The sequence below is a fragment of the Clarias gariepinus genome, chromosome 19, assembly GCF_024256425.1.
Source record: "Clarias gariepinus isolate MV-2021 ecotype Netherlands chromosome 19, CGAR_prim_01v2, whole genome shotgun sequence".
Taxonomy (NCBI): domain Eukaryota; kingdom Metazoa; phylum Chordata; class Actinopteri; order Siluriformes; family Clariidae; genus Clarias; species Clarias gariepinus.
Genome location: NC_071118.1, coordinates 14,228,950 through 14,255,188, shown reverse-complemented (window position 1 = coordinate 14,255,188; position 26,239 = coordinate 14,228,950). Strand labels below are relative to the sequence as shown.

General features: G+C 36.7%; 1 protein-coding gene across 2 annotated transcripts in view; it reads right to left on the bottom strand.

Annotated features, from left to right (window-relative positions):
• The window catches only part of rai14 (retinoic acid induced 14), a 55,824-nt gene extending 37,343 nt beyond the window's left edge, over positions 1-18,481 (bottom strand). For both annotated transcript variants that reach the window (XM_053478198.1, XM_053478199.1), the window contains exons 1-2: positions 18,279-18,481; positions 16,177-16,248 (exon numbers count right to left, since the gene is read on the bottom strand). In XM_053478198.1, coding sequence (XP_053334173.1) covers positions 16,177-16,212 — 36 coding nt within the window. In that variant the 5' untranslated portion in view covers positions 16,213-16,248; positions 18,279-18,481. The remainder of the gene's footprint in view (positions 1-16,176; positions 16,249-18,278) is intronic.
• Between the last annotated feature and the right edge of the window lie 7,758 nt (positions 18,482-26,239).

Below are 26,239 nucleotides of genomic sequence, written 5' to 3'. Positions count from 1 at the left end.
CAACCCAAGAACATTTTGTTCTTAAACCTGACTTTGTCTGTTCTCCCCCTAAATTCCATCCCCTAACAGCCTCCTCAGACATGTTGGCTTGGCTGGAGAACCCTTGGGAGACGTTCCAGGGGTCCACGCTAAAGATTGATTATGATCAGTTTACAGGAGATGTGGTGCAGCTCCAGAGAGCGCATGGGTCACACTCGAGCAAATCACGAGCTTATGCCTGTAAAGGCAAAAGAATGAAGTACTAAGAATGGATGTTTTTTTTTTCTCTTGCTCTCCTCAGCATGCACTGGATCGTGTCTCGCATTCTTCTGGAGACTTGAACTGAACCAAAGACCTAATTTTCACAGAAATAGCTTTCACTGCTCTAATTATAGATTAGAAAAGAATTTGAAACAGTTTGATTAGCATAAAAAACATCCACAGTATATTCTTTTCTGCTTCTATAAACAGATTTTGCCTGCCAGTGTGTTTTTAAATAAATTAACCAAGCAAAAATCATGAAATGTATATGACTAACAGTATGTAGAATGCGGTAAAAACCTGGATATTAAACATTCCATTCCAAAACCATGGCCATATTAATTATTGTGTTATTCTCTATCTGCTGCGATAACCGCCTTCAATCATCAGAGGAAGTTTTGAATTGCGGCTGTGGGGATTCGTGCCACGCAGGCACAAGAGTACACGAGCACTGATGTGATGACCTGGCATGAAATTACTGTCCCAATTCATCCATAAGATCTTAAGCAGGGTGTAGTTCACCAACCTTTATCATCAATGTCTTCATGGACCTCATTTTGTGTGCAGAACATATTTAGGCTAGAAAATCCCAACGCTATAAACATTCTAGTATTCTAGAAACTGCATGCAATTGTGAAATTGTGGCAATAATTTGGGGAGGACCATCATGTGCGTGTTATGGTCAGGGGTCCATGTAGAAAATATGTTTATATATTACATGTTTATATATTTATATGGCTGTGAGTGTGATTGCACAATGATTGACAGTTGTATCATGCTAGCAACAAAAAATGCAGTAAGACGGTGGAAAAGAAAGATAGAAGTGACATGGAGATGATGTACTCATAACATAACACGCTTTTAAATAAAAAACACTTGCAGGATCATGACTAATGAAGTGACATTTCAATTCATGACCGAACTGCAGTGGAGGAGACAACTCATAAATTTATAAAGCTAGTCTGCAGCATAACTAAAAGTTTCATTATGTGGAGCAGTCCTGTGTTTTGGTGTCCCAGAATCCTAAATGACTCAGCATGAATGTAGTAGCTATTGTTCCAAACAAAGAAGTATTCAACTCCTGGGGAAAAGAAAACTATTGCAGTCATAAGGCTTATACTATACTTATTATTTTTCATGTTTCATTTTATTTATAAATGTCAGCAAGTTTTTGATTAACTTTTCGGCTCAGAGGTTTGGTGTTCGGTGTTATCAAAAATAAAAAAATATTCCTTTATCTGTCTAGCACATTTATTTCCTCTTAACAGGTTTTACTGCAAGCTGACTGTTTTGTGCTAGCGGGAGAGAGACATGACGGCTTTGTGCTTGATTCATGAGCAATTCCACATTCCAGGCTGTTCCTTAAACAAAAAGATTTGTCAGACATCCACACACAAAAACGTTGTACCATCAGACAGATCACACCTCGGTACACGTGGAGTGCAGCAGGTAGCTTTAATTCCAGCACGTACACGTGTAGTACAGTCTTAAAGCATGCTGCATTGCTTTGTGAAAGTGTAGAAGATTTCACTTTTTTTTTCCATTTCTCTGGGCATTGAACCCACTTGTCTGCTGAGCTTCTATGAATAGAAAACCAGACCAGGGCTGAGACAAATGTCATGTCCAGACTTAAACAGACACATATTTCACAACAGAAAAAGTTCTTTGTCCACGTTGAAATCCAGACCCAGACATGCCCTTCTGAATTAAGGCATTACACCAGTTACACACAGCTCCTCCTTAAAGATGAATAAGTGATAATAGAAAAAAATAGACTTTTTTATGGCTTGCTGTGAGCTGCTATGTCTCTTAGTTTCACATGGGGTTGAAACCCTCAGTCTTAATAAAGTGCGAGTTCCTGTCATGTCATCAACGTGATTAGTCTCTGTCATAAAGAATAAGTGCCAACTCCATGAATGCTCTAAAACCAGGGACCACTTTAAAAAGCTGTGCACCCACTCCGCACGGATGCCTTTTATGAAGCAAATTATTTAACTATTTACAACAATTCTTGGCCATTATTGTTGCAGACTAGCTTTTACTCTTGATATTTCCTCTGATGGACACACTGCGTATTTGAATAAATATATCAACTTGTCATTAGACTGAATTTAACATTATTCACATGCCTGTTTTTTTTTTATTACTGAGGTTTGAATTATGATTTAATTAAACTTATTAAAACAGGCTGATAACATCTCTGTCTCTACAAGCTAAAACTGCAAACCACAACCCCTGTCCTTCTTTCAACAATACGTACAATTATAGAGTCCACATATGTAGATAGATGTGATGATAACTTGTGATGCTAGTTAAAAACATTTGTTCAAAGCTGATTGGCTGAAAGTGGTCAAGGTTTGTTAAAACAATCAGAAATTTTGAGATTTAGCAGATTTAGGCAGCACACCATGTCGACTCAAGCTGAATACGTTACTGAGAATTTCTTGTTTGTATGAGGGTGAGTAAAAACAGTTCTGAACTCTGGTTATATTAAATCTTCTGTTTATTTGTAATTGTGATGTGAACAAAAATGTATGCCCCTCTTGTGATTTGCACAAAAGAAGAAGCAGCGTGCCTCGATTTAGGGTTTAATGTGATCCGAGGGTGTAACTGTGACGAGAAATGAATTCTTCACTACAAGCCTGAAAATAAATGGCAGAGTATGGAATGAACCATCCTCAATCAATGACCTAGAAAAAGTTCAAAAGCCAACCACCAGCTATAAAGTTGATGCTTACAGAATTCTGGGATTCTCAAGGGCCAGTATTGAAACATTACCAAGAAAAAAGTTCAACAGTTAACAGTGCTCATTACAGTGAGATGCTTATTGAAGAACTAAAGGTTAAACTTTGGATTTTTGTGTGATCTTGTGTGAAACTTCTGTTCACACTGCCGACGCTCTGCAAAAACTTCATTAAGAGGTAAATAAAGCATGGTCCCTATAGTCCCGTTCTTGCTCCATCTGACATTTACCTGTTTGGTCGCGTGAAAGCAGCTCTACGAGAATGAAGATTCACTTTTGATGAAGAAATAAAGAAATGAAATTGGCACAAACTTCAATTGGTAGTTAACATATGAGCTCAGAATTTCTGCCTGCATTTACCGTTTCCTGAAGACTTGTGCACTTACAGTATGAGTTAAAACTTTTTGAGTAAATAAGATTCTGATATATGGTCTGATTAAAGATTTGTGTGATGAAGATGATTTCACTTATTAACCACACAAATTGGACTGTATTGATACAAACAGTTCGACTATGATCACAGCATTCGCTGCACTCCACGAGTCTGAGGATGGAAAATGCAACAAACTAGATCACTGACCATTTGGTAGATTTAACAAAGTGGACTTCAACTTAAATACTGTACATTTCCTGTTGTACAAGTGCACTTTCCGCCACAGTTACTCAGGGATTTATTTATGGCCTACTATCTGGTATCACTCAAATCAGGATTGGTTCCTCTCGGGGTTTCTTCCTGACGTCATCTCAGGAAGTATGTCTCCTTGCCACCAGTGCCTCCAACTGAAGGATATATTAACAATTTCTATTCCTGTAGAGCTGATAAAAACTGAACTGAATTGAACTGTTAACATCGACTCACAGATAGCAGCCATAATATAAACAAATATCAACTTATTTTAAATAGTTATTACGGTTCAGTTTCTGTTCAGTAGTTGGGCACAAATTTAGTGTCAAACTACTTACCCGAAACTGAACTTCAACAATCTTCAAAACTATGCAAAAGTTTGCAAAAGTAGGTTTTGCATATTATGTAAAAACAAGTATGTGGAGCCAAATAGTTCTGAAGGCTTTTTTGTTTAGCAGAACCCAAAGAATCGGGGGGGGAAAAGGACCAAAACATAAAACCTCATGCTCACCCGTGTAGTGCAAGACAACTATATAGTTTTCCATGCACTGCATTTTGATAATGATAATGATGAACAATCCAATCAGTTGCAATAGCTATATACTATATAATAACCTTTGATAATGGTGGGTTGTGGTTTTCAGCAGTATAACAAAACTACACCCCTGGTTATGCTTCATGGGCTCCGCCTTATAAATCATCGCTTTAGCCCAATATGTCTTTGCTTTTAAAAACACCAACATAAACATATGTTCATGACATATGTTATGGATCCTCATAACACAAGCTTTTTTTTGTCTTATTTGCATCTGAGAGACAAAGATATAAAGCTAGCAAGGCAAAGTCTGTTTAAATCTCCATTTAGTATTAATAGGAGTCACAAGTTGCAGGCACTCCAGAATGTCAAATGATCTGGAACGGCATAAAAATTACATTTCATTCTTTAACAAATTGTACAACAAATTTTTAATTTCAGGCAATAGCAAGGAAAATATGTTGAGAGGTTCTTCTGCTCTGTCAAAGCCTTAAGCAATGTCATTTTAAAATGTGGGGCTAGGAAGTGATAATTAGGGAGTATGGCTTTATGTATGTGCACTTGAATATATTTCTTAAATTAGTGTCTGAATGTCTGAGGCATCAATAAGGCGGCTTGGGAGAGATGTTTTAGCATGTCAAAATTTCCCACAAACCCGTACCGGGGAGGTTTGGAGACTATGATTCATGCAGCAGCATTAAAACTAGTGTCTCATCGGGAGGGCGTCACAGAGAACTTAAAACTGTGAACTCAAAATATAAGTGTTTTTAAATTTATTCTTTATGCATACATTTTTTATTTAAAAGCATACTAGAAAAAAAAATGTAGGTAAATAAATTGCTGATCGGTCATGCAAAGATTGCCACACCCAATGCCATAGTCCTCTTTCTTGTATCTTAAGCCTCGTTTACACTGCAGGTCTCGATGCCCAATTCTGATTTGTTGCCTATATCTGATTTTTTTGATCGTCTGTTTACACGTTCTTTCCACTATGACTCATATCCGATACACGTGTTTACACTTGCCATACCATTTGAAACATCGCGCATACTTAAAGGGGGGTTCTTGCGCTACAAACTAGCCAAGATAGACAAAGGTGAAATATGCTTGACGCTAGCTCTGCGATATATGCAAAGTTCGCGAAACGTCACCATGGTTTTAAAACGGAGGAGAAAAAAAAAAACGCCATAATTGCAGCCTGTGCATATGCTTCATTCATCAAATACTGATTTCTTAATGTTATTTAGCCCAAATAAGCATTAACACAAGGCGGTATTACATGACAATCACATAAGCATATATCCATATATATTTATATCTGATTTATTTCCACATATGAAGGAGGCCTGAAACCGATCTCGAAATATCGGAACATATCCGATATGTGTCACATATGAGCAAAAAATTGGGAATTGGGTCACATTTACCCGACAGTGTAAACGTAGCCTTAGGTACACTTACGGTGTCCCTGGGATGCTCAATTTAAAAAAAAAAAAACATCCACTGCTTGAATGTCTATTATGTCCAATAGTATTGCATTATATGCAATACATGTCTATTGTGGATTACAAACACATGTTTTAGGAATGTCCATTCATCTTGAGTTTTGGCACCATATGGTGAATTTTATTTCCATTCTTTTCAAGGTGGATAATTCTTCATGCCCAGGTTTACTTTTGTTAGTAGATGATTCTAACATCACTGTTAGTTTATATCTAAAGTAAATTTTATAAAGATTATTAAAAAGACTTTTTAAAAAAAATGTTGGTTTGAAGCACATACACACTTTTCGTCTGTCTGGCATTTCTATTTTTTTATTATTTTTTTTTTAGATATTTTTATCTTAGAACATACCACAGTCATTTTATAAAGCTACACCTCAAACAATTAATGCTTGGACTGTTGCTATACTGTAGATTTTGTGAAAGAATTGACAAAATTAGTTTTATGTCAGCCATGTGTGTAGACACTGTGTATAATCCTTTTTTGTTTACATTTTTATCCTCTTATTTGCTTATCATTCAAAATTGCCAATAAATATTATCCAACTGCTATGGAAATTTTAAATTGCTATTTTTGTAGACTGCATATAGAGAGATCTGAATCCTAACACAAACATGACCAGCTTGACAAACAAATTCGGACCACAGCTTAAAGAATAATGTATTGGATGGACCTTCTTAAATTTTAATCCTGTACCCCTGCCTTAGAGCTTCTTTGGGTGAGGATCGGCATTTTCCTGCTGAAAGAGACCATTGTCATTAAAAAAAAATACTGCTGCTGAAGAAGTATACGTTCTATATTTAATTCAATTGTATACTCAGTCTCCAAAAATGTTCATCAGACCAGACCACTATCCTCCTTAAGTTCATTGTCCAGCTCTGATGCTCATGTGCCCATCAAAGTTGCAGTGGACAGGGTTCAACAGCAAGCTGTGACGCACTGTGCGTCTTTCTAGAACTTTTTCATTAGTCTGTGCTACAGTAACTGTTCTGTGGGATCAGACCACATGGCCTTGCCTTTGCTCAAAAACCTGACAAGCCCTACATAAAATCCTAATTATATGAATGTTACCTGTAGTTAACTGCAGTCTTTGGTGATTGAATAATTGTACTGGTCCACATCGCGATTTAAATTTTTACCGTTGCTGTTGATTGTCAGCTCTGGTGTCAGTACTTACTGAAAGTTAAAGGTCACCACTGAATGCAAGCTGGGACAAAACAACAAAGTATGATTCTTTACTGCACAAGATGACCATTCACTTTCAGTCCAAATTCGCAAAGCTTTGCCCTCTCTGAGGTCAGCACATTGAATAGCGTCAATCCAGGACAAAGGATAAAGGATAAAGAGGATTAGCGTCACATTGGCCGACTGAGTGCAGAGTGCGAGACGAGATGTGGTTCTGCGTCTTACAGCTTGGTTAAACTACAGCACTGTTGGATCCTAATTAAGGAGTTGATTAATGTTTTATAACAGCAGCTCTGACGGATGTTCTACTGCAAACTACAGGTTTACAGTATTAAATGTACTCTTTAGTGGTTTTATAGTAACAGTCCATTCACAGTATGAGGAGCCTCCATATAAACAGGATAAAAACCCTGTGCAAACGTTGCCATGGTGAAGTTTTCTGTAAGGAGACATTTATTTAATATTTATGGAAGGAGTCTCAAGTGTCCTGGTTTTGTAACTGTTAGCAGTAAGCAAGCTTCCTGACACAGGAAAGTCTGGAGGACAGAAGAGTTTACACTTCACGCAGTTTCTAGGTAACCTTACAAGTACGCGTTTCCCTTTAAACATCAGGAGAGAAAGAAAGAGAGGCTGGCGAAGAAGAAAATGTTTGTTGTTAGTATCTTCTGTAGGTAATATCAGGAACGTGTTACTTTTGTAAAGAATTTAGTAAGGGGAAAAAAAAACTGTTCAGGGCATGCTTTTATAAAATTCACGTTGGTAACTAATTCCACGTCATCAGCATTGTGTAATTTTGCTTCCTTTTGACTCCAGGACATAAATGTTACATATCCAGTCAGAATCATATTCTTTACTTCAATGATGTCTCCCTTTGAGGCCATGATATTTACATGGCAGGAAATCTGACCTTTTGCAAACATTTTGTTGTATTTGCCTCACTATCTGTTATTTTGATTCACACTTACTGTAAATCACATTCCTAATTTGCAGCTTAGTGGACAGATTTTTAACACACAGACGGAAGAGAAGGAGAAACTCCTTCATGGTCCATTCGAGCTGCAGAAATCCATTAAAGGATAAAGTTAGGATTCGGGCAGAATCCAAGAGTTCAGTTCATCACTGCACTAAAGGGAGCACAGCATCTCATATGCTTTAAAATATGGATATGAATTAATTGCTTTCTGCTTGACTGCTTTCCAAATGTGAAGAGACAGGCACTCGGAACAGATATTCCCAGGGTACAAGTCATAAGGTCAGGAGGGGAGGGGGGCCACTTCCATATTAATGTGGCACAGTTTAATGACCCGAGATTTAGATTCAGCCATCCATCAAACATTAGGCGAAAAAATGCAGTTAAAGAGTTCAAGTAGCATCAGTAACATTTTTGGTAAACATCTGATGCAATGTTCATGATTCCTCATGCTCCCAGGACATAGTCCTTGAACATGCCTGTGCCATCAGGGAAGAAAAAAAAAAACATTCAGGTCATCAGCTAACTTCATCTAATTGTCACAACATTGCTGAGCCTGGACCTGACCAACAAAAGCAACAGTAGATAATTACACTGCCACCCGAGGCTTGTACAGTGGCCCCTATGCATGATGGATGCAGCGCTCTATAAGCTTCCCTTCTTACTCAGCGCCTTCATCGCTCCGGGATAGGCTCATCAGACCACATTAGCTTTTCCATTATCCCAATCTTTACACTCCCTAGCACATTGGAGCATTTTTTTCTGATTGGTTTAAATTAACAAATTGTTTAGTCCCAATCCTGAGTGTGTGTGTGTGTGTGTGTGTGTGTGTGTGTGTGTGTGTGTGTGTGTGTGTGTGTGTGTGTGTGTGTGTGTGTGTGTGTGTGTGGAAATGCTCTTACTTCCACTGTTAAACTCAAACTCAGCTGTTATTTCTACTGTTGGTTTTTAATAGTTTTTAATGACTTCACCCAGCGTTTAAGTAATGACCACTGATGATTTCCTTCATGCAGTTGACAGTTCAGCACTATCCGTCCATTGTTCCTGAGCCGATTCCAAGAATTAGAAAACCTCCTTAGTTGTTTTCTTTGCTTAATTCAGGCCGGTCAGTTAACCCTTCTGATGCAATGACTTTTTTTGGCAAGGCAGTTTACAATTACACATAAAACAGATTAGTGTTGTTCTCGGGGACAATCTGCCTTAAACATAATCGGTCACATCTACATGTTTACAGTTTCTCCCCTTTGGATGAAAAAGAGCTAAGGTCTCTTTAGTCAAAACTTAAGTCTTCCTTATCTAAAAAAAAAAAAAAAAAAAAACTGACCTAGTAAACAATAACCTAATCAGCAATACATAGCTTAGTGAGCAACTGCCAAATCTGCAATCAAGTCAAATCTGACCTAGCAAAACAAAACTAACCTGGCAAGTGAAGGCCAAGCAAAGTCTAAACTATAAAGCTAAAACTGTCCTAGCAAACAGAACCACTGGATAAATGTATATTTAAGTAGTTGCTGCATGGAAGTTGAATCCTGTTTAACAGGCATCACAGATGCAGTCTTAAAACTGTAAGCTGTCAATCAAGAATGTTTATTATAATATTGGGCTACGCCCATTAGAACTATCTAAGTCGAGCTTTATTTTGATTGTTATATTACATTTGTGTTTTTTATTTAAACATGCTGTATTCGTTAATACTGCAGTTTTACAAGTACCATCATATGTTACGCTACATTCCAAGTAAAACATTATGACGTGATGGTCTGGATTGTCAACTGCATACAAAAACCTCCTGCACTGGAGCATAGGTTCTCAGGCATTCTCCCAGACACGTCAACACTCCTCATACATGCAACCCACACAGGAGGTCATGTGCAGCAAAATCAACATAGCTCATGTTGCAAACCAAACATACTCACAGGATGCTACATTTCACATGGATGTGAAATTTAATAGTGGGCTTTGAGAAAGTTTTTGCACTTTCTGAAATCTGGATTTCTGCTCATTTGTAAAATGTATAAAAACTTAACAGGTATTCAGACTTTATTTGCAATACTTTTGCCAGCTTTAAGCCAATAACAAAGCAGTCAATGGCGCCACATTCTAAAAAGAAACTAAAGTAAGTTAAGAATATAGAATCCAAGTAGCAAAAAAATAGAATATACAGTAGCCTAAAGAGGACTTCCATTTCCTTCCATTAACACCCTTTTTTGACCACCACCCCTTCGTTGAGGAAAAAAGATATATTTATTTAAATTTTTTTGCATTTTATAATTAAGGGTTAGTATGGGCGAATGCAGGGTCTAAGATCTAATAGCGGCAAGAAGTAATAAACAATACAAGAAATGTACATAACACTTATCAAGATGGTAAATAGGAAGAATCTGGAGGTAAGCAATAGACGTTGTGGGGGGGTCGATTTAGGAGTTCATGGCTTTGTATTTACATGTAGAAAATATAACTTTTGAGACCAGATAATACACGTGCATTTATTTTGTAAAGTTGATTAAAAATTTGAATCTATAAAAAAGGGCCATACTCGTGAAACCTATAACTACAAAGTAAACTCGAGATTAGTAAATACAAAGAAATATACAGATTATTTACTCTTCCTTCCCTGTCTCGTTAAGGTTGTAGGTGAACAGTTTTATAATTATAACCGGCAGGTCCCTAGGGACAAAAACTTTATTAACGCACAAACCTCTTTTTTTCTTTTGAATTGCAGGCATTTAACATGCAGCCTGTTGCTTTAGTGTCCTCTTCGTAAAAGTTCAGGAGAGAAGAAAAAATAAAGCCTAATGAGTAATGAGTAACAGGAAGTTTTCAATCGGTAGATGAGATTTTGGTGAGAGATTTGGTAGTTCATGAGCTAAACATTAAATGGTTATTATCTCTGAAAAATAAAAAAAACACTGAGTCATAACTAATAAATGAATGCTGGAGTTTCCAAAAAAGATTAAATCAAAATCGACTGTTGCTTATTCTCCTGCCTGTGGCTCATAAGGAAATGCAGGAGAGATAAGACTGATCTGAGAATTAGTTTAGGCAAATCCTAAAACAACTGAAAAATGGACTGGGTGCATACATATTGTCCATCATTCATCGTATTTATAGGCTAATCTAAACCCCTCACATATGACTCAACTTCCCTATTATAATACACAATCTCGTTCTCTAATGCTCTTGTGGTTCTGATTGGCTGTCGCTCCTGCCAATCATTATTTAGCTGGTCTTCCGTCAGCTGTGATATAATGCCATTTGATGTACCTGAGCACTCCCATTTTGACCCCTGACTGTAATCTGCTATTACAGGACTGTCGAGGTTAAACAGCAGAAAGGTGTTGTTGTTGTTTTTTATAGTTAATAATCATGTTTTTTTTTCCTCTTTTTAACAAAATCCTTTTTGTTGTAGTGTTACGGTGATACAAACCAAATGTTTCATGCACTGCTAGCACACGCCACAAAAGACCTTATTTGGTGCACATCTGGAGCCCATGTTTATTCGCTTTGTCAGTATAAATTAACCAAAACCAAACAGTTGTTTTGTCGTTAATGAATAAGAATCCACTGGACACATGTTTAATCCCCTTTAAGTAACTGGCAACCTCACTAAAACTTTTTATAATGCAAAAAAATATCACCAAAAAAGGGACGGCACTGGAGGATTTATAAGATGCAAATACTTAAAGATGCAAATACTTTTTCTAAAAGGTCATGATGGTGAATCATTCATCCCATATGTCTCATTGGTGATGTGATGAGAGATTCAATTATTTGCTTCTGAACCTTTTTATAGACTATATAAGGATAATCAATGTAGAATTTTGCACTAGAAGGTATGAATACACAGCTATAGTACTGTATAATACAACAGTGTAACATGGTGTTATGATGATCGGAGCTACTGTTACCATTTTCAAAGTAATTTCATTGTCCCCTTTTACCCCTGCAATTTGTCAAGAAAAAAAAATTAAATAAAGAATAAATAAAAAAAATGTGCATATTTCACGGTGCATTTTTTGCTTTTCATTTTCACCTCCTTTTATCCTTTAATTTTGCACCACACCTTTTTAAAGTGTTTTTAGTTAACTATATGAATCATAAGAGGGTGGGATGCTGGAAAGAGCTCCACTTGGACCAGAATCAAGAGACATAATGAAGGCGCAATCAAAGCTGTAGTAATAACAATAATAAAAAATAATAGACATTCTGTGGCCTGCATCTAATATGTAAAAACCGGCATTACAGGATCAACTTGGCATCTGGCTGCTCTTACTATTTGTACTGGCTTCGCTGATCTCCTGTTTTGCCCAAAGATTGAATGTTTGGCCTGAAAAGAAATTCCACAACAATTTCGAGCTTACATAAACCCTCCCCAAATAGAACCCACAGGACATTTTCTATCTCCATCTCATCCCTATTCTTTTTTCCAAAACGTGCCCTAAGCCGCAGGCTAAAGGAACGAAGGCCCTTAAACTGGCAACACACTAGAAGAAATCAAAGACGGAGGCCTTTCCGTAGGAGCGTCTCAGCGTCTCGGACTCCTTAAACCGCCGGGCTTGAATAAATTAGTTCAGCGTATTCGTGGAGGGTTTACCATGTTGCGCTTTTATATTACTTCCAGCTGCTGTTTATTTAAACTGAGACTGCTTGGAGCAAATGGGCTAAAAATAAAAGAAAAGGTAATTCGCTCGGGATAGAACCTGAGCTCTTTAAACTGCAAACACGAGCAAGAAATAATGAAAACAGCTGGTTTACATAATCATAGGGCTACAAATTTTTGCTCGCTCAATCAGCCTTCATAATTTTAACTAATACTTTTGATAATTACACAAAAATGGCAGTAAGACAAAAGAATAACAGCATTGCTTGGTTCGTTTGTGTTAAATACTTCATTCTGATTGGTCAGCAGCTGTTGATAACAGTTATACAAGTGCAGTAGTTAAACTGGCACAGGGAATTGACCCCCAGTTGAGGGGTTGATTATGATCCAACAGTGGCAACTTGGTGGTGCTGGGGTTTAAACCTAGAACCTTCCGATCAGTACAATCAATACATTTTCACTAATTTCACTTTAGAATAACAGCTACATTAATTTCCGGATACGTTTTTCAGGGTTTCGCTAGTGGAGAGCATGTGCACCTGGGTGTATGACCATTTGTTCAACACACCAAGCAGTTGCCATGGTTACAGAGGAATTTGAAATTCAGTCTTAGTTTTGTAGCTTGCCTTAGGCATAAATAAAACATCGTGGAGGCAATCTGGAATGATTCAAAGGCAGTTATTAGGGAAACAAATTGTTGTTTACAATGAGACGTCATCAGGTGGTTTTTCTTGTTGAAAGTGCTTTCATGTCTGGCTTTGCATGTGGGTTTTGGCAGGTAGCTGCTCTCTCCTCTGTACTGCACTTCATACAGACCGACAGTTAGTGTAATTATTGACTGTAGAAGACCTGTGACGCTGAGTGATGCGTCGTTACCCTCCATCACCACTACTCGTGGAATGTCTCTTGGCTAATCAGATTACTTGGTTGAATCTAACTTTTTTATAATATTTAATAAAAGATGAACGTGTCATATTTGTATCCTTTCACACTTACATCATTTCAGTTACATGAAACAAGTTAGTTCCTGTTCTCATTTATTTTGGAGAAGATAGACAGTTGTTCCCTCACTACCCTCTCTTTTTTTCGATCTCTTGAAGTTAAGACAAACACACAGCTTGTAAACCACAACGCTCAAACTCTTCTGTCCTGAAGACTTTTTCATGAAGCAATGCACAAATTACAGCTTTATTTCTGATTATTTCAAAGTAGTGCAAAAGAATCTGTTTATGATCAAGCTTAAATTCTATGCAACTTCTACAATACAAGGCCCTGTAATGAAGTTGTTACTTCATAACATAAAAACATATTAAAACAAGCGCATTAATATTAATCTGTGATTTCTCCTTCTGTCCAATCAGAATCTAGAATTTAACACTCGGGTATAAAAGTGAATCTATAATAAGCTCTGCTCCCAGCTCCAAAATTGCTCATTTGATCTCAGGCTCAGGTAACATGTCCGTGTGGAGTCGCTATGTGTGTTCTCCTCATGTCCGAGTGGGTTATTGGCGTTCTTTGATTTTCTCTAAGTTTCCAAAAACATGGAAATAGATTGAGGCGTGCTGAGTGTAAGAATGTGAGTGCATAGTGCCCTGCAACGATCACGTTCCATTCAAGATGACCTCCCATCTCATATCCGATGTTCCCAGGATAGACACCACATTCCTAACCAGGATGAAACAGATACTGAAAATAAACTGATCCTTTTTTTTCCCCCCTCTTGACTAGTCACACGTCTGAGTCACAATGATAATAATGCTAGAGGCCGTCTCTGTTTCAGGCTTTTCTTTTTATTAAATGCTATAGGTTGATAAATCAAACACAGAACACTACCATGATCTTTAAACTGTGACCAAGCCTGAATGGCGACGACTTGAGACGCCTAAAGCACCATTATTTGTTTAAATCTGAGCCCAGAAAATTCCCCTGCAATCACTGTGGTGTGCGATGACGCATCATTATGGTCACTGAAATAACGGCTGAATCACCCGCAGTGGAAACAAGTCACTTCCTTTCAGATTCTTTTCACCCTGGTGTTGGAATACAGAACATTCCCAGTGTAGCCACGCACACACAAACACATAGTTCTGTCTCAGAGAGCTGGTATACACAACTTTAAGCCCCAGCACATAAGGGTCCATCCATCATTATAAACGAGTGTTAAGTTTACAGTGGGTCATATTTATTTATTTAGATTCATTCCAATATTAAAATTTCATAGCTGAATAACTGCCTGTTACACGATCATATTATAGTTCAAAATTGCTTAAATATTCCAGCTCTCCGGTGGCACGGTGGTGTAGTGGTTAGCACTGTCGCCTTGCACCTCCAGGGTCCAGGCTCGATTCCCGTCTCTGTGTGCATGGAGTTTGCATGTTCTCTCCGTGCTTGGTGGGTTTCCTCCGGGGACTCCCACAGTCCAAAGATGTGCAGGTTAGGCTAATTGGCGTTCCCAAATTGCCCGTAGTGTGTGAATGGGTGTGGGTGTGTGTGTGTGTGTGTGTGTGTGTGTGTGTGCGCCCCTGTAATGGATTGGCACCCTGTCCAGGGTGTACCCTGCCTCGTGCCCCAAGTCTCCTAGGATAGGCTCCAGGTCCCCACGACCCTGAATACAGGATAAAGCGGTATAGAAGATGACTGAGTGAGTGAGTAAGTGATTTATTTCAGCTCTCAAGCAAGGCTTCGGTCAAGCATTTTTTAATCAGACTTTTATTTAACAAGAGAACAGAATTTAGGGATTTGGAAAGAATTATATAATAAAAATCAACACATACTGAATATCACTGATTATCCCAAAGCGCTGCTCATTCTGGATTCTAAATAGTTAGAAGTTGTTGGTTCATTTTCTTTCACAGCAGCTCTAACAACAGTGTAGCTAAACATTACACTAGGGCTGAAACGATTCATCGAGTTTTATTATGTTTTTGCGCAATTATTTGTTGACAGCGCATTTTGACAAAGTGCGCTTCCGGATGCATGCCCGCCAGTAAACACCAATGAAGAAGAAGCGCGTGTGTGCCTTAATTTTTTTGATGATTAAAGTCATTTGAAATTTTTTATTACACACTTTTATCAATGCACTCATTCTGATGCAGTATCATTTTGTAGCAAAAAGTCTAATAATAAACATGTACAGTATAAACATGAAACAAACATTATTTAGAAAACTAAAATTTTTAATTGCTGATCCGAGGAATAATTAGTGAACATTTATTGAAGAAATGTCCAGTGTCACCACTCTGTTTTCAAACCCTAAAAAGTCTTCAGAACAGGATTTTTTTCAGCAAAAAAGGTAAAATTATTAGCTTTAAAAGACTACAGGTTATTTATTTATGTTTGTAATCAAACTGCATGTGCATCTTCGTCCCGTAATCCAACCAAATGTGTAAAAAGACAATTTCTGTCCACTCAAGCCACTTGTTGGTATCTCTAATCAACTACACCCTCCCTTTAGCGTTCTTCAGAAGCACTGCTCTGAACACTGTGAAAAAACACCAGGTTTTTTTCAACCCACACACAGAATGGTCACCTAGCAGACCGTGAGGACAAGTTGTGCAAATCTTAGACTCTCCTTTAATTCTCTCCAAGTACACACTTAAAAATCTGCAGGTATCAAGATACCAAGAAACTCAGGAAAGTTAGTCAGATGCACTGAAATAATTACAGGGTTTCATTGCTTTCTGGAATGTAAGCTTCATGCTTAATATGTCTGACACCTCCCACCATCCAACACGCGCGCACACACACACAAACAAAATAAATATATCATACTTACATCAGTCTTCCTGAACTTTGCTTTTAGGCTTTTCATGTTAGTCCATGCAGATTCCAACAAGTCAAGACAGGTCTGAAAATAAATCCCAAGATTGTTTATTGGTATTCTGGCATCTGAAATGTCTATTAATATGCACATCTAAACACATTAGGTCTTTTTTCCATAGTGAATGAAAAAAAAATGGCAATTTAAAGTTTTAAAGCCAAATAAATAATGGTACTATTGTACAAAGTAAACAAGTCATTTCCCTAAATGCATAAAGAAACCTCTTAACACAAAGCTTTCTATGGAATGGAAATTATTCAGAGTGAGGGCCAGTGCGCTGACCTGTAAGAGGGCTAAAATTCCTATCGATGCCCTTGGGCATAATGGGCTGTTGGGTTTGTGATGTGGTAGCATGTTTATTTATTGCTTACTTACTTACTGTCTAACTGTGCTAGCAAAATGTTTTGCATTCTTTGCATATAAATCAACATGGCTATACACTGCCTGGACAAAAATAAGTCAGAAGGGTCAAATTATTGCATTACATAAAACATTTTTTTTTTAATCATCAGTAAAAACCACAGCTATGTTTATTAGTTAAAGTAAGAACATACTGTATACATACACACATAATGTGATGAGAACTCGGGATTGGGACTAAACAGCTGTGCAGCCATAAAAAAACCACTTGTTAATCAGACTAATCAGGAAAAAAAAAATCATGTATTCTGATGAGTTCAGAATGACCCTATTGCAGTGTGATGGGCGCTTCAGAGTAAGAAAGGAAGCTCATGAAGCGATGCACCCATTATGCATAGTTCTCATTTGTACAAGCACCTGGAGGCAGTGTTATGCATCAATATTGTTCTGTTGGTATAACTTGCTAATGGAATGACATGTAATAAACAATGTGTACAGTGCAAAGCAGACTTCAATCATACTTTCGCCACTTAAGGAATGTTTAAGGTTCAGCCTAAAGGAAGAAAGTCATAGAAACATTAACTATAAACCAGTTAAAAAAGTTACTCCTGTATAATTAATACAAGAACAGATATGAGGGTAATGTGTAAATGTCAATAAGCAGTCATCACTGGTCACTTTGCACCAAGGAAAAACTAAGACAGTCTGAACATGTAATGTTCTCTTACTGTTTAAACAACCAATCCCTGATCACCTCTGTTCAGCAATGACCAATCCCTGATCACCTCTGATTGACATTGACAAATAACTGCATTCCAAAGAACCAATCACTGATTATCTCTTTCCAACAACAAACCAGTTATCATATTTGTAATCATAATGTAATGACCAATGATCGCCAAACACTGATCACCCTCGTTCCCAAAAACCACTCAGTGTGCACTGTTGTTTGACACTATGTTGATGTCTGCTCCTAACAATCTACCTATTTCAATTATTTTCAGACTATCATTGCTTCATTTTATCTGCATCATGAAAGGAAACTATAGATTTTTCTAAATGCACAATGACATCTTGTATAAAAAGAAAGATATAATCTTATCCTCTATTATAATAACTATATTCTGTTTTAAGTGTAATCAGAAAACTTGTCACATTTGAATACGTAATTCAAGCAAATTAGATTTTTGTGACGTCACCAGGCAACTTCTAGTGACTTTATATGCATGCATGAGCTACTGTGCCTGAATTAAAAAAAAAAAAAAAATTGTAGTTCCCTGGCATTCAGTGGCTACAATTTGCACAATCTACACTATCTAAAAAATTGCATATAAAAATAAATACTTTTACACTTAGGGCATGTAGGTAAATTCCTAAAGAAGCATGCACATAAAACACCAGGCACCCCCGCCCCCCACAAACACACACACACACAGTTTGAGCTCATTGGTATTCCTGGTGAAGTTTCTCGGTTAGGCTGCAGATAAGTAAAGCAAACAATCGTGCTGTGAGCGCGAGCGCTCCTGAGTAAGTTTTATACAGTACTCGAAATGACAGCAATAAACATCAAGTAAATAAAACCACAAGGCTCGTTCAGAGCGCTTTGCAGTGAACAGGATGTTACAGGCTGTCCAGCACTAATCAGATTTCGCGCAACACTGAACACCGTGTGTTGTTTCTAGATTCTGGACACTCACCCGCTTTACTAAAGTTGAACTTGAACGGTTTTGTTGTAAACACACGCAGATGAAACACTCAGCTTTATACGGCACCGGCTACTATATTCATGCTGCAGTGTAGTGTTGAAATTGTTATTATTATAATAATAGTAAAATAAACTCCGGAGAAACACCGCGAACCCGAAGCTACAGCTCATTCAAATGGCCGGAATCGCAGCACAGTCGCCTCTCATTGTTTCCCCTGAACAGGGAATGCGGTCACATCCCAAAATGTCTCTTTGATCATTCTAAGTGTTCTTGTGTAGTGCACGAAATCATGCCTTCTGCACCTAGGGCACTCGCGCGCACGTTTGGGATTCGACCTCTGACGTCACCCGCTCCAAGGCCTCGCGCGCGAGTTTTCAGCCAGAATAAGTCATGTAAAAATATATCAGTGAAAACATTTTATTTATGAATAACATCTAGACTTTTGTTTTATATAAAAACCTTATTTTATTGACTAGGTTTATGCCATTTCGCAGATTCTAGAATCCTATATAAAGAAAAAGTTATAGCTTTGTTTTGAGCTCCAGCAGGTGTCTTTCCATCCATCTAGCAGCCTCTGTATAAGTATAAATATAAATATAGTAACTTTGAGAAGGATGAGTTCCGAATAGAAATTAAAAAAAAAAAATCATGGACCTGCTGATTGTTTTTCATGCCCACTCTAAATAATGCACAACTACTTATTGTAATTCAGCTAGGGAAAGTGAAAGCCTTGTATTTATCCTCATTTTTACGCCCATGGTATGACCTCCAGTCAACATTCACAGTCACACACTACTGGCAATTTGGGATCTGCATGTCTTTGGACTGTGGGTCCCTCAGATACTTCTACTACATTCTTAGACCTGTTTTTATTAACTGTTTGGTGCTAAGGATCTTATCCCGACCAAGTCTTTCTCATACCTACACTGTAAAAAACTACCTATAGAATCTACCCAAAAAATGTGAGGTAACAATTTGCATTTAATTTGTTAGGGTACATTTCACCCCATATTTTTCGTAAAAAGTACCAAAATAAATTAGCTATAACATGAAAATTAAAATTAGGTAAAGCCTACCCATTGCATCACATGATGAATTACTTACTAAAATTAAGTAACATTATGTTTATGCAATGAGTAGGCTTTACCTATTTTAAATTAGCATGTTATAGCTAATTTATTTTGGTACTTTTTACGAAAAATATGGGGTAAAATGTACCCAAACTAATTAAATGCAAATTGTTACCTCACATTTTTTGGGTAGATTCTATAGGTAGTTTATGACTAACTAGCCATAATTTAATCAGAAAAGTTTAACTTCATTTAAAAAGTTCACCCGACACAGTAGATTATGATTATATATATATTTTTTTTATTAAATAATCAAATAACAAAGAAATGAGATACAAAACTATCTTTTATAAAAATACCAGAATAAGAGAATAACACTAAATAACCGTACTTGTGTAACTGTCCCCAACATAAAGCAAGGAAGCACTCTATTCCATTCAGTGTGGAGTTTAGCTGAGTTTACCTAAACAGTCAAAGGCAGACAAATGCACCTCATGCAGACAAATGAGTCCAATTCATACAGACAGGAAAATCCAAATCCTACGGACAGACATATGCACATTTTTATAAACATTTCAAATTGTCATTGAACATAGAATTATAACAATTCTTTATTATTAACACATATATGGCATTGACCTAATCATAGCTCATAAAAGCACATCTTAAAGTCAGTTATATTTATGTTACAAAAGGAAAATGTTGTGTGATTTTAAGTAGTTTGTATCAAACCTTTTAATTTTAATGAAGAAATGGATTAAAGACATAATTTAGAGTGTTCTAGATTTCAACACTATGTTAAACTCAATATCAACAACACCACTGTTAGCATCATTATACTGAACAATTGTAGTTTTAATTTATGCAAGCTTGCTGAAGTAAAAATTTAACTACAATTAAGTTAATATGTCTATAATTTTTCAACACAAAAATAACATTTGAGTGACAAACATTCTTAAACATCTTTAATATCAGGCAAGTGCATATTTTAAATGCTGTAGCTAAAGCTTAACTCCAAACTTCTTGTTTTACCAGCAAAAAACACAAATACTTATATTTAAACGTTAGCTTTCTGTAATTAAAGTTATTTCTATCTTTTTCGTTAACTTTATCTGTTAGCCTAGACTTTGGATAAGGCAGCCAGTAGCTAGCTACTGTATAAGAGTTGGCTATCTTACTAGCTAATGTTTCAGTAACTTAAAACGGATTGTGCTTTATTACTTTACAGGCATAAAATACGAGACAGTATTATATTACCGGTAAAACGTTTGAAATCGTGTTTTTTTTTTCTGTACTTATACCTAACTAATGCGGGGGAAAATACTTTTTCTCCTGTACATTAACATTAGCTAAGCTAGCTTGTTATGACAAATGTTTGCCTAAAGAAAGCTACAAATGTGAACTTCTCATCGAACATGACTACAAACCTTATGAGAGATAAGAATAAATGTTACCCTTTTCTTTCATGATATGATAAATAGACAGCATATTACAAAGATATCTTACCTTCAGCCCAGAAGCTTGACAAATGAACATGTGCCTCAAATAGCTCATGCTTACAACAGATCCAATGTTTTGGGGTATATATTACAATGGTTTTTTAGGTTGCAGTTATTACTATAAATAATTAGGTAGTGTGGGTGAATTTTACTCATTATTATATAATTAAACTTGATGACAAAAATAATAGGTAAATGGTAGACTATTTGCAAGGGTAGTATTTACCACCCACCAAAATCATTTTTTACAGTGTATGCATCTATTGTAAAATCATGAAAAAGGGGTTGCCAGCCCAAGTAGTAGCCTATCATTTTATTTTATGTAAAAGGTGGAAAACTTTACTTATTCCTTGACAATTTACTTTAAATGGTTTTTTTTGTGGATCTTGTCTGGAGTACAAGCTTCTAAAATTCCTAAATGTGCCTTACATTATTATTGTGATGCAATGCCTTACTGTATTATTTTTAAAAGAAACCTCTTCCAGCATAACACGACAGGGTTTATGTCCCTATAGGATTAAAATGCCTCCAGCATTAACATATGTATATTTATATATACACATTGGCTAGACAGTTGGGTAGTTCATGTAAAGACCTGCTGTGGTAAAAGAAATCAGCATAGTCAACATTATTTAAAAATGCATACCAATACATTAGTTCAGTTATTTATTAGATTTACAGAGCTTTCTGTTTCAGATTTTTTATTTTATTTTAGAACACATTCATGTCCAAGCTGACATTATTTATACAGTAGATGACATGTTATTAAGTTATTGGGGTTTGGTGATCAGTCAAACAGGCTAATAAGTATAAATATAGTAACTTTAAGAAGGATGAGTTCCGAATAGAAATAAAAAAAAAAATCATGGACCTTCTGATTGTTTTTCATGCCCACTCTAATTAATGCACAACTACTTAATGCACATATTTTAAAGAAAGGGCACAACAAAAGGTCTACATAGTAGTAGTGTTTATAGTAATAATAGTAATAATAATAATACATATTTCTATAACATTTTATTTTATTTTCCATTATTGTTGGGTTGGGTTGAGTTGAGTTGAGTTTCCTGAAAATCCCAGGAAACTTTGGATCTGTATGTGTGCCAATCTATTGAAGGGGAGAAATGCACACACCAGACACTTGCACACTAATTGATACTAATTGTCAGTAATAAAACTGTAGTTGATGTGAAATGATACCAATATAATGTATATGATAAATGTGTTGATAAGTGGAGTTTACAGACTACCTGATTTTTTTTCATCTACACTAAGTCTAACTGCAGACAAAATTAGAACTGTTGACAGTGGTGGAAAACTTACCTGTGTGCCTAAGGAGTGCTGCAGTCATTACTATGGGCATTTTGGGAACACGAATTAGCCTAATCTGCATGTCTTTGACTGAGTGAGGAAACCGAAGTACCCAGGGGAAACCCACCGAGCATGGGTAGACCCAAGGCAGGCCTGTGTGAACCTGAAGGTGTGAGGCCACAGTGCCAACCATTAAGCCACCTAATAATAATCATAGTAATGAAAATAATGTAAAATATAACATGTATATTAAATATAAATATAATACATTAGTATTATAATTTTACAGGACAAATTCTCCCAGAGCACTTTTGCTGAATATATTCACCACACACAGTAGGGAGCACAGAAATATGAGCAAATTCTCCCTATGGACTTAATAACAATCATATTTTATTTATTGCCCTTTGTTCTATTCTAAGAATTCCTTAGCAAGTACGTAAATGGAATGCAAGTTAATGGCCATGGATAAAATCACTTTATTTGTTATTTCCCAGACTAAAGAATTAAAGAAGTGTTAAAGTGAAATGAAGGTTTAGACTGTTCTCTCTGTTAGTGGAGATAAAAGGAGTCATGCCTGTCTGTAAAAGGTGACTGTGAGGGTACGCCTATATAAATAAAAGAAAGGATTTGTTTGTACATTGATCAGAACCCGCTCTTTCAATGATATCTTTACATTTATCTTTGTCTGTCCAGCCAATTTTATACCTATTTTATAATTTTATGCAGTACTTGTGTATTTGCCTAAAGTTTAATTTTCACCAAAATGACATTATAAGCAGTTATGTTCCAGATTATGTCACAGCATCTAGCATTGTTTTTAAGATGAATATAGTTCTTTTTCTCTTGAGGTGGGCGCGGCTACAGTAAACTCGTCACTCAACAAACCTAATTAACAAGATACTTTATCGTGTAAATTTTTGCATTTGGCAGACGTTCTTACAGTATCTAGTGCGACTTATCAAAGTGCTTTGTAGTTTCCATCATTGGATAGATCCTTAAACTTGGTTCCTAGGTGACTTTTTTTCGGGGGGTGTAAGAATTTGGAAAGGTTGACGACGAGACATGCAGCTGCGTTCTGACGAATCGTGGAGAGATGCAGAGTAAGAAGGTGGCCTGGTCTGATGAATCACATTTTCTTTTACCTCATGTGGATGGGGTGCATGTGGTCATCGCCTACCTGGGAATATATGGCACTGGTATGCAGTATTGGAAGAAGGAAAGCCAGCAGAGGTAGTGTGACACTCTTGGCAATGTGCTCCTGGGAGACTTTGAGTCCTGAGTCTCTAATCAGACCGATCAATTATAGATACTCTAACAGTGGTCTGAAGCCACCAACTGGAGTTCCATTGTGTTTTTGGGATGTCTCCTGCTTCGGGAATAGCCTTTGGCACCACAAAAAAATCAGGAATGACCAGAAAGTCTTGTGATCTCCATTATGACTTTGAGCAGAGTTTGGGAACTTTACATATTACAATATAATGTCACAGTGCACTGCATTCTTCTGAGCTTTCCTTCACTGTGGAGTATTCTCAGTCAAAATATTGCCACGATGGGGGGTAGGCACTTTCACATTTTTTAATAATTCTGTAAACATTTAAATGTTTTTATTGAATTATTTTTTAGAGACTCTTTGAAAGCAGTTAAGGAAAATCAGATTGCTAATTTCCATGTTGCAACACAGCAAATAAATAATAATGATTGCAATGTGTATTTAGTAGAAGCACTGTATATTTCCGAGTCATGTTCAGCCAAGGTATAATTTTTTTTTAGCCTACTTAACTACTATAAAACTCCACAAACCTTTTGTACACCACTTAAACAAAAGCCAGATAGCTAAGGAAATCTATTTATTTGAATTTCTTTATGACTTTCTGAGTGTTACCTTTACAGCTCCTCTCTGAGCTGTTAACGATTGCTTTCATTACAGGCAATTTGCAAATCAATGCAGGGAAGAATTTTGCAGAGTCGTTGCTTGTCAACAGACAAGACATTCAACTACTTGGGGCCCCAGGGCTAACAAAATTATCTATTATTTATAATATAATAGTGATGAATGCTGGTTGAGGCCCCCTGCAAATCTTTGCCTATGGCTGCAACTCTAGAATTGCCTCTGCTCCTCTGAAGTTCCCCAAAATCCTGTTTATCAGTCTATAAACTGGACAAAAATAGTCACTGTCCTCAATATGTCTGAGTCCATATTGATGGATAGCCATATTTACGTGTCTCTAACAATCTGTAATGTTTATGATTAGTGGCTTATAATTTGTAATCTAGGATGCTAGTTTTTCCATCTCCTCTTCTTAGATATTGATAAATTTACTAACATTTAGAGACGAGGATCTTAAAAATGCATTAACTTTTGGAAAGTAAGATTTCTAGTCTTTTATATTATTCCCATGAACCAAACTGTGTTGCAAATCACATGACAAACAACTTTTAATATGAATAGCCTATAAAATGATTCAAAACTGTACAGTAGAATTAATTACTCCTATAGGACTTTAGATTATTAAGTCATTGGACACTAGAGGGAGACATTTTGCCTTTGTGTTTTTTCTTTTACCCTGTTAAACTTTGGTTAGGATTTTGCCTTTTTATAATTAGCCCTTTATTTGTTTTTGTTTATTGTTTTTTTATGTTTGTACATAAAATCCTTTTTTTTCTTTACTTTTGCAAACCTTTGTTAGTTTTACTACTTTGGATGGTCTGATAACTGTGATCGCTGCCTATTTGGAAATATTTACTATATTTGGAAGACGGCAGTGAGGTGCAGCGGTTGGCACTGGTGCCTTACACTTCCATGACCAAGGGTTTGATTCTCACCTCAGATCTGTGTGCATGAGGTTTGCATGTTCTCCCCATGCTTGGTGGGTTTCCTTCGAGTACGCGAGTTTTCTCCAACAGCCCAAACACATACAGATTAGGTTAATGTGCATTGCCAAATTGCTCATACTGGGTGTGCACGCTTGTGTGCCCTGAGACGGGCTGGCATCCTGTCCAGGGTGTTCCCTGCCTCATGCCCCAAGTCCCCTGGGACAGGCTCCAGGCTTCCTGCCACCAGGACAGAATACGCCGTGTAGAGAATGAGAGAGTAAGTGATTTGTATTTTTAATTGTCTTTTGTAAGGTTTTTAAATTCTTGTTTTTGCTTTTTTTTTTTTTTTTGGAACTCAAAAAAAAAAAACTTTAAAAAATATTTTAAACAAAAATTATAAAAGCCTCTTCGTACACTTAGAAATGGTGGGACCGGTCGAGCAGAGCTAGGGGACTGATATAACTGTGGTGCAGTGCAGTATGAGGAAAATGGGTGATGGTTTGTTTTTGGCTGGGACACCAGTATGGACAGCATGGAGCAGATGTGGATGTCCCATGTCACCTGAAATGGTTAATCTTTCAAGTATGAAACAAACCAGTGGGGTAAATATTCTTACCCCAGAATATTTTTACCTTGAGGTGGAGGTATTTTATAGCAAAGCATGATGAAAACTCTAGTTATAAAAAGCAATCTAATCATCTATTATAAGAAAATTCTAAGTAAACCTACTAGCTATTAAGATTAGGGTTCTGTCGCTGTCTGAGTTCAGTTCATTTAAAATAGGCTTCACTGCATGATCATAATAAGAAACATTATTTTCAAACCGTGTAGAGTAATTTTGGCAGTAAAAGGGAAAAAAGCAGCAGTAAAAGTAGATTTAACAATATAATGATAAGAAAGAAAGAAAGCATTGTGCTACTAAAGTTACATGGTCCTTTCCACCACCAGGGCCAACAATACCCATAAGGGCTATTAAACAGGGACAGAGACTAAACAGAGATAAACTGCAAGAAATATAAGGAGACAAAAGTTGAGCAGTGCACAAACCAATAATAAAGATAAGTAGAGTAATAATCTTTAAATGTGTGTGTACATGCGATAGAGAGAGAGTGAGAGAGAGTGAGAGAATATTATAAAAGTAGATATTACGTCCTCCACTTAATGATGTTGACTATCATACAAAAGGAAAGGAAGAAGAAGAAAAAGTCAAGCCTCAGGCAATCTTGACTTAGCCCCTGATTTTTTCAATTGCTTG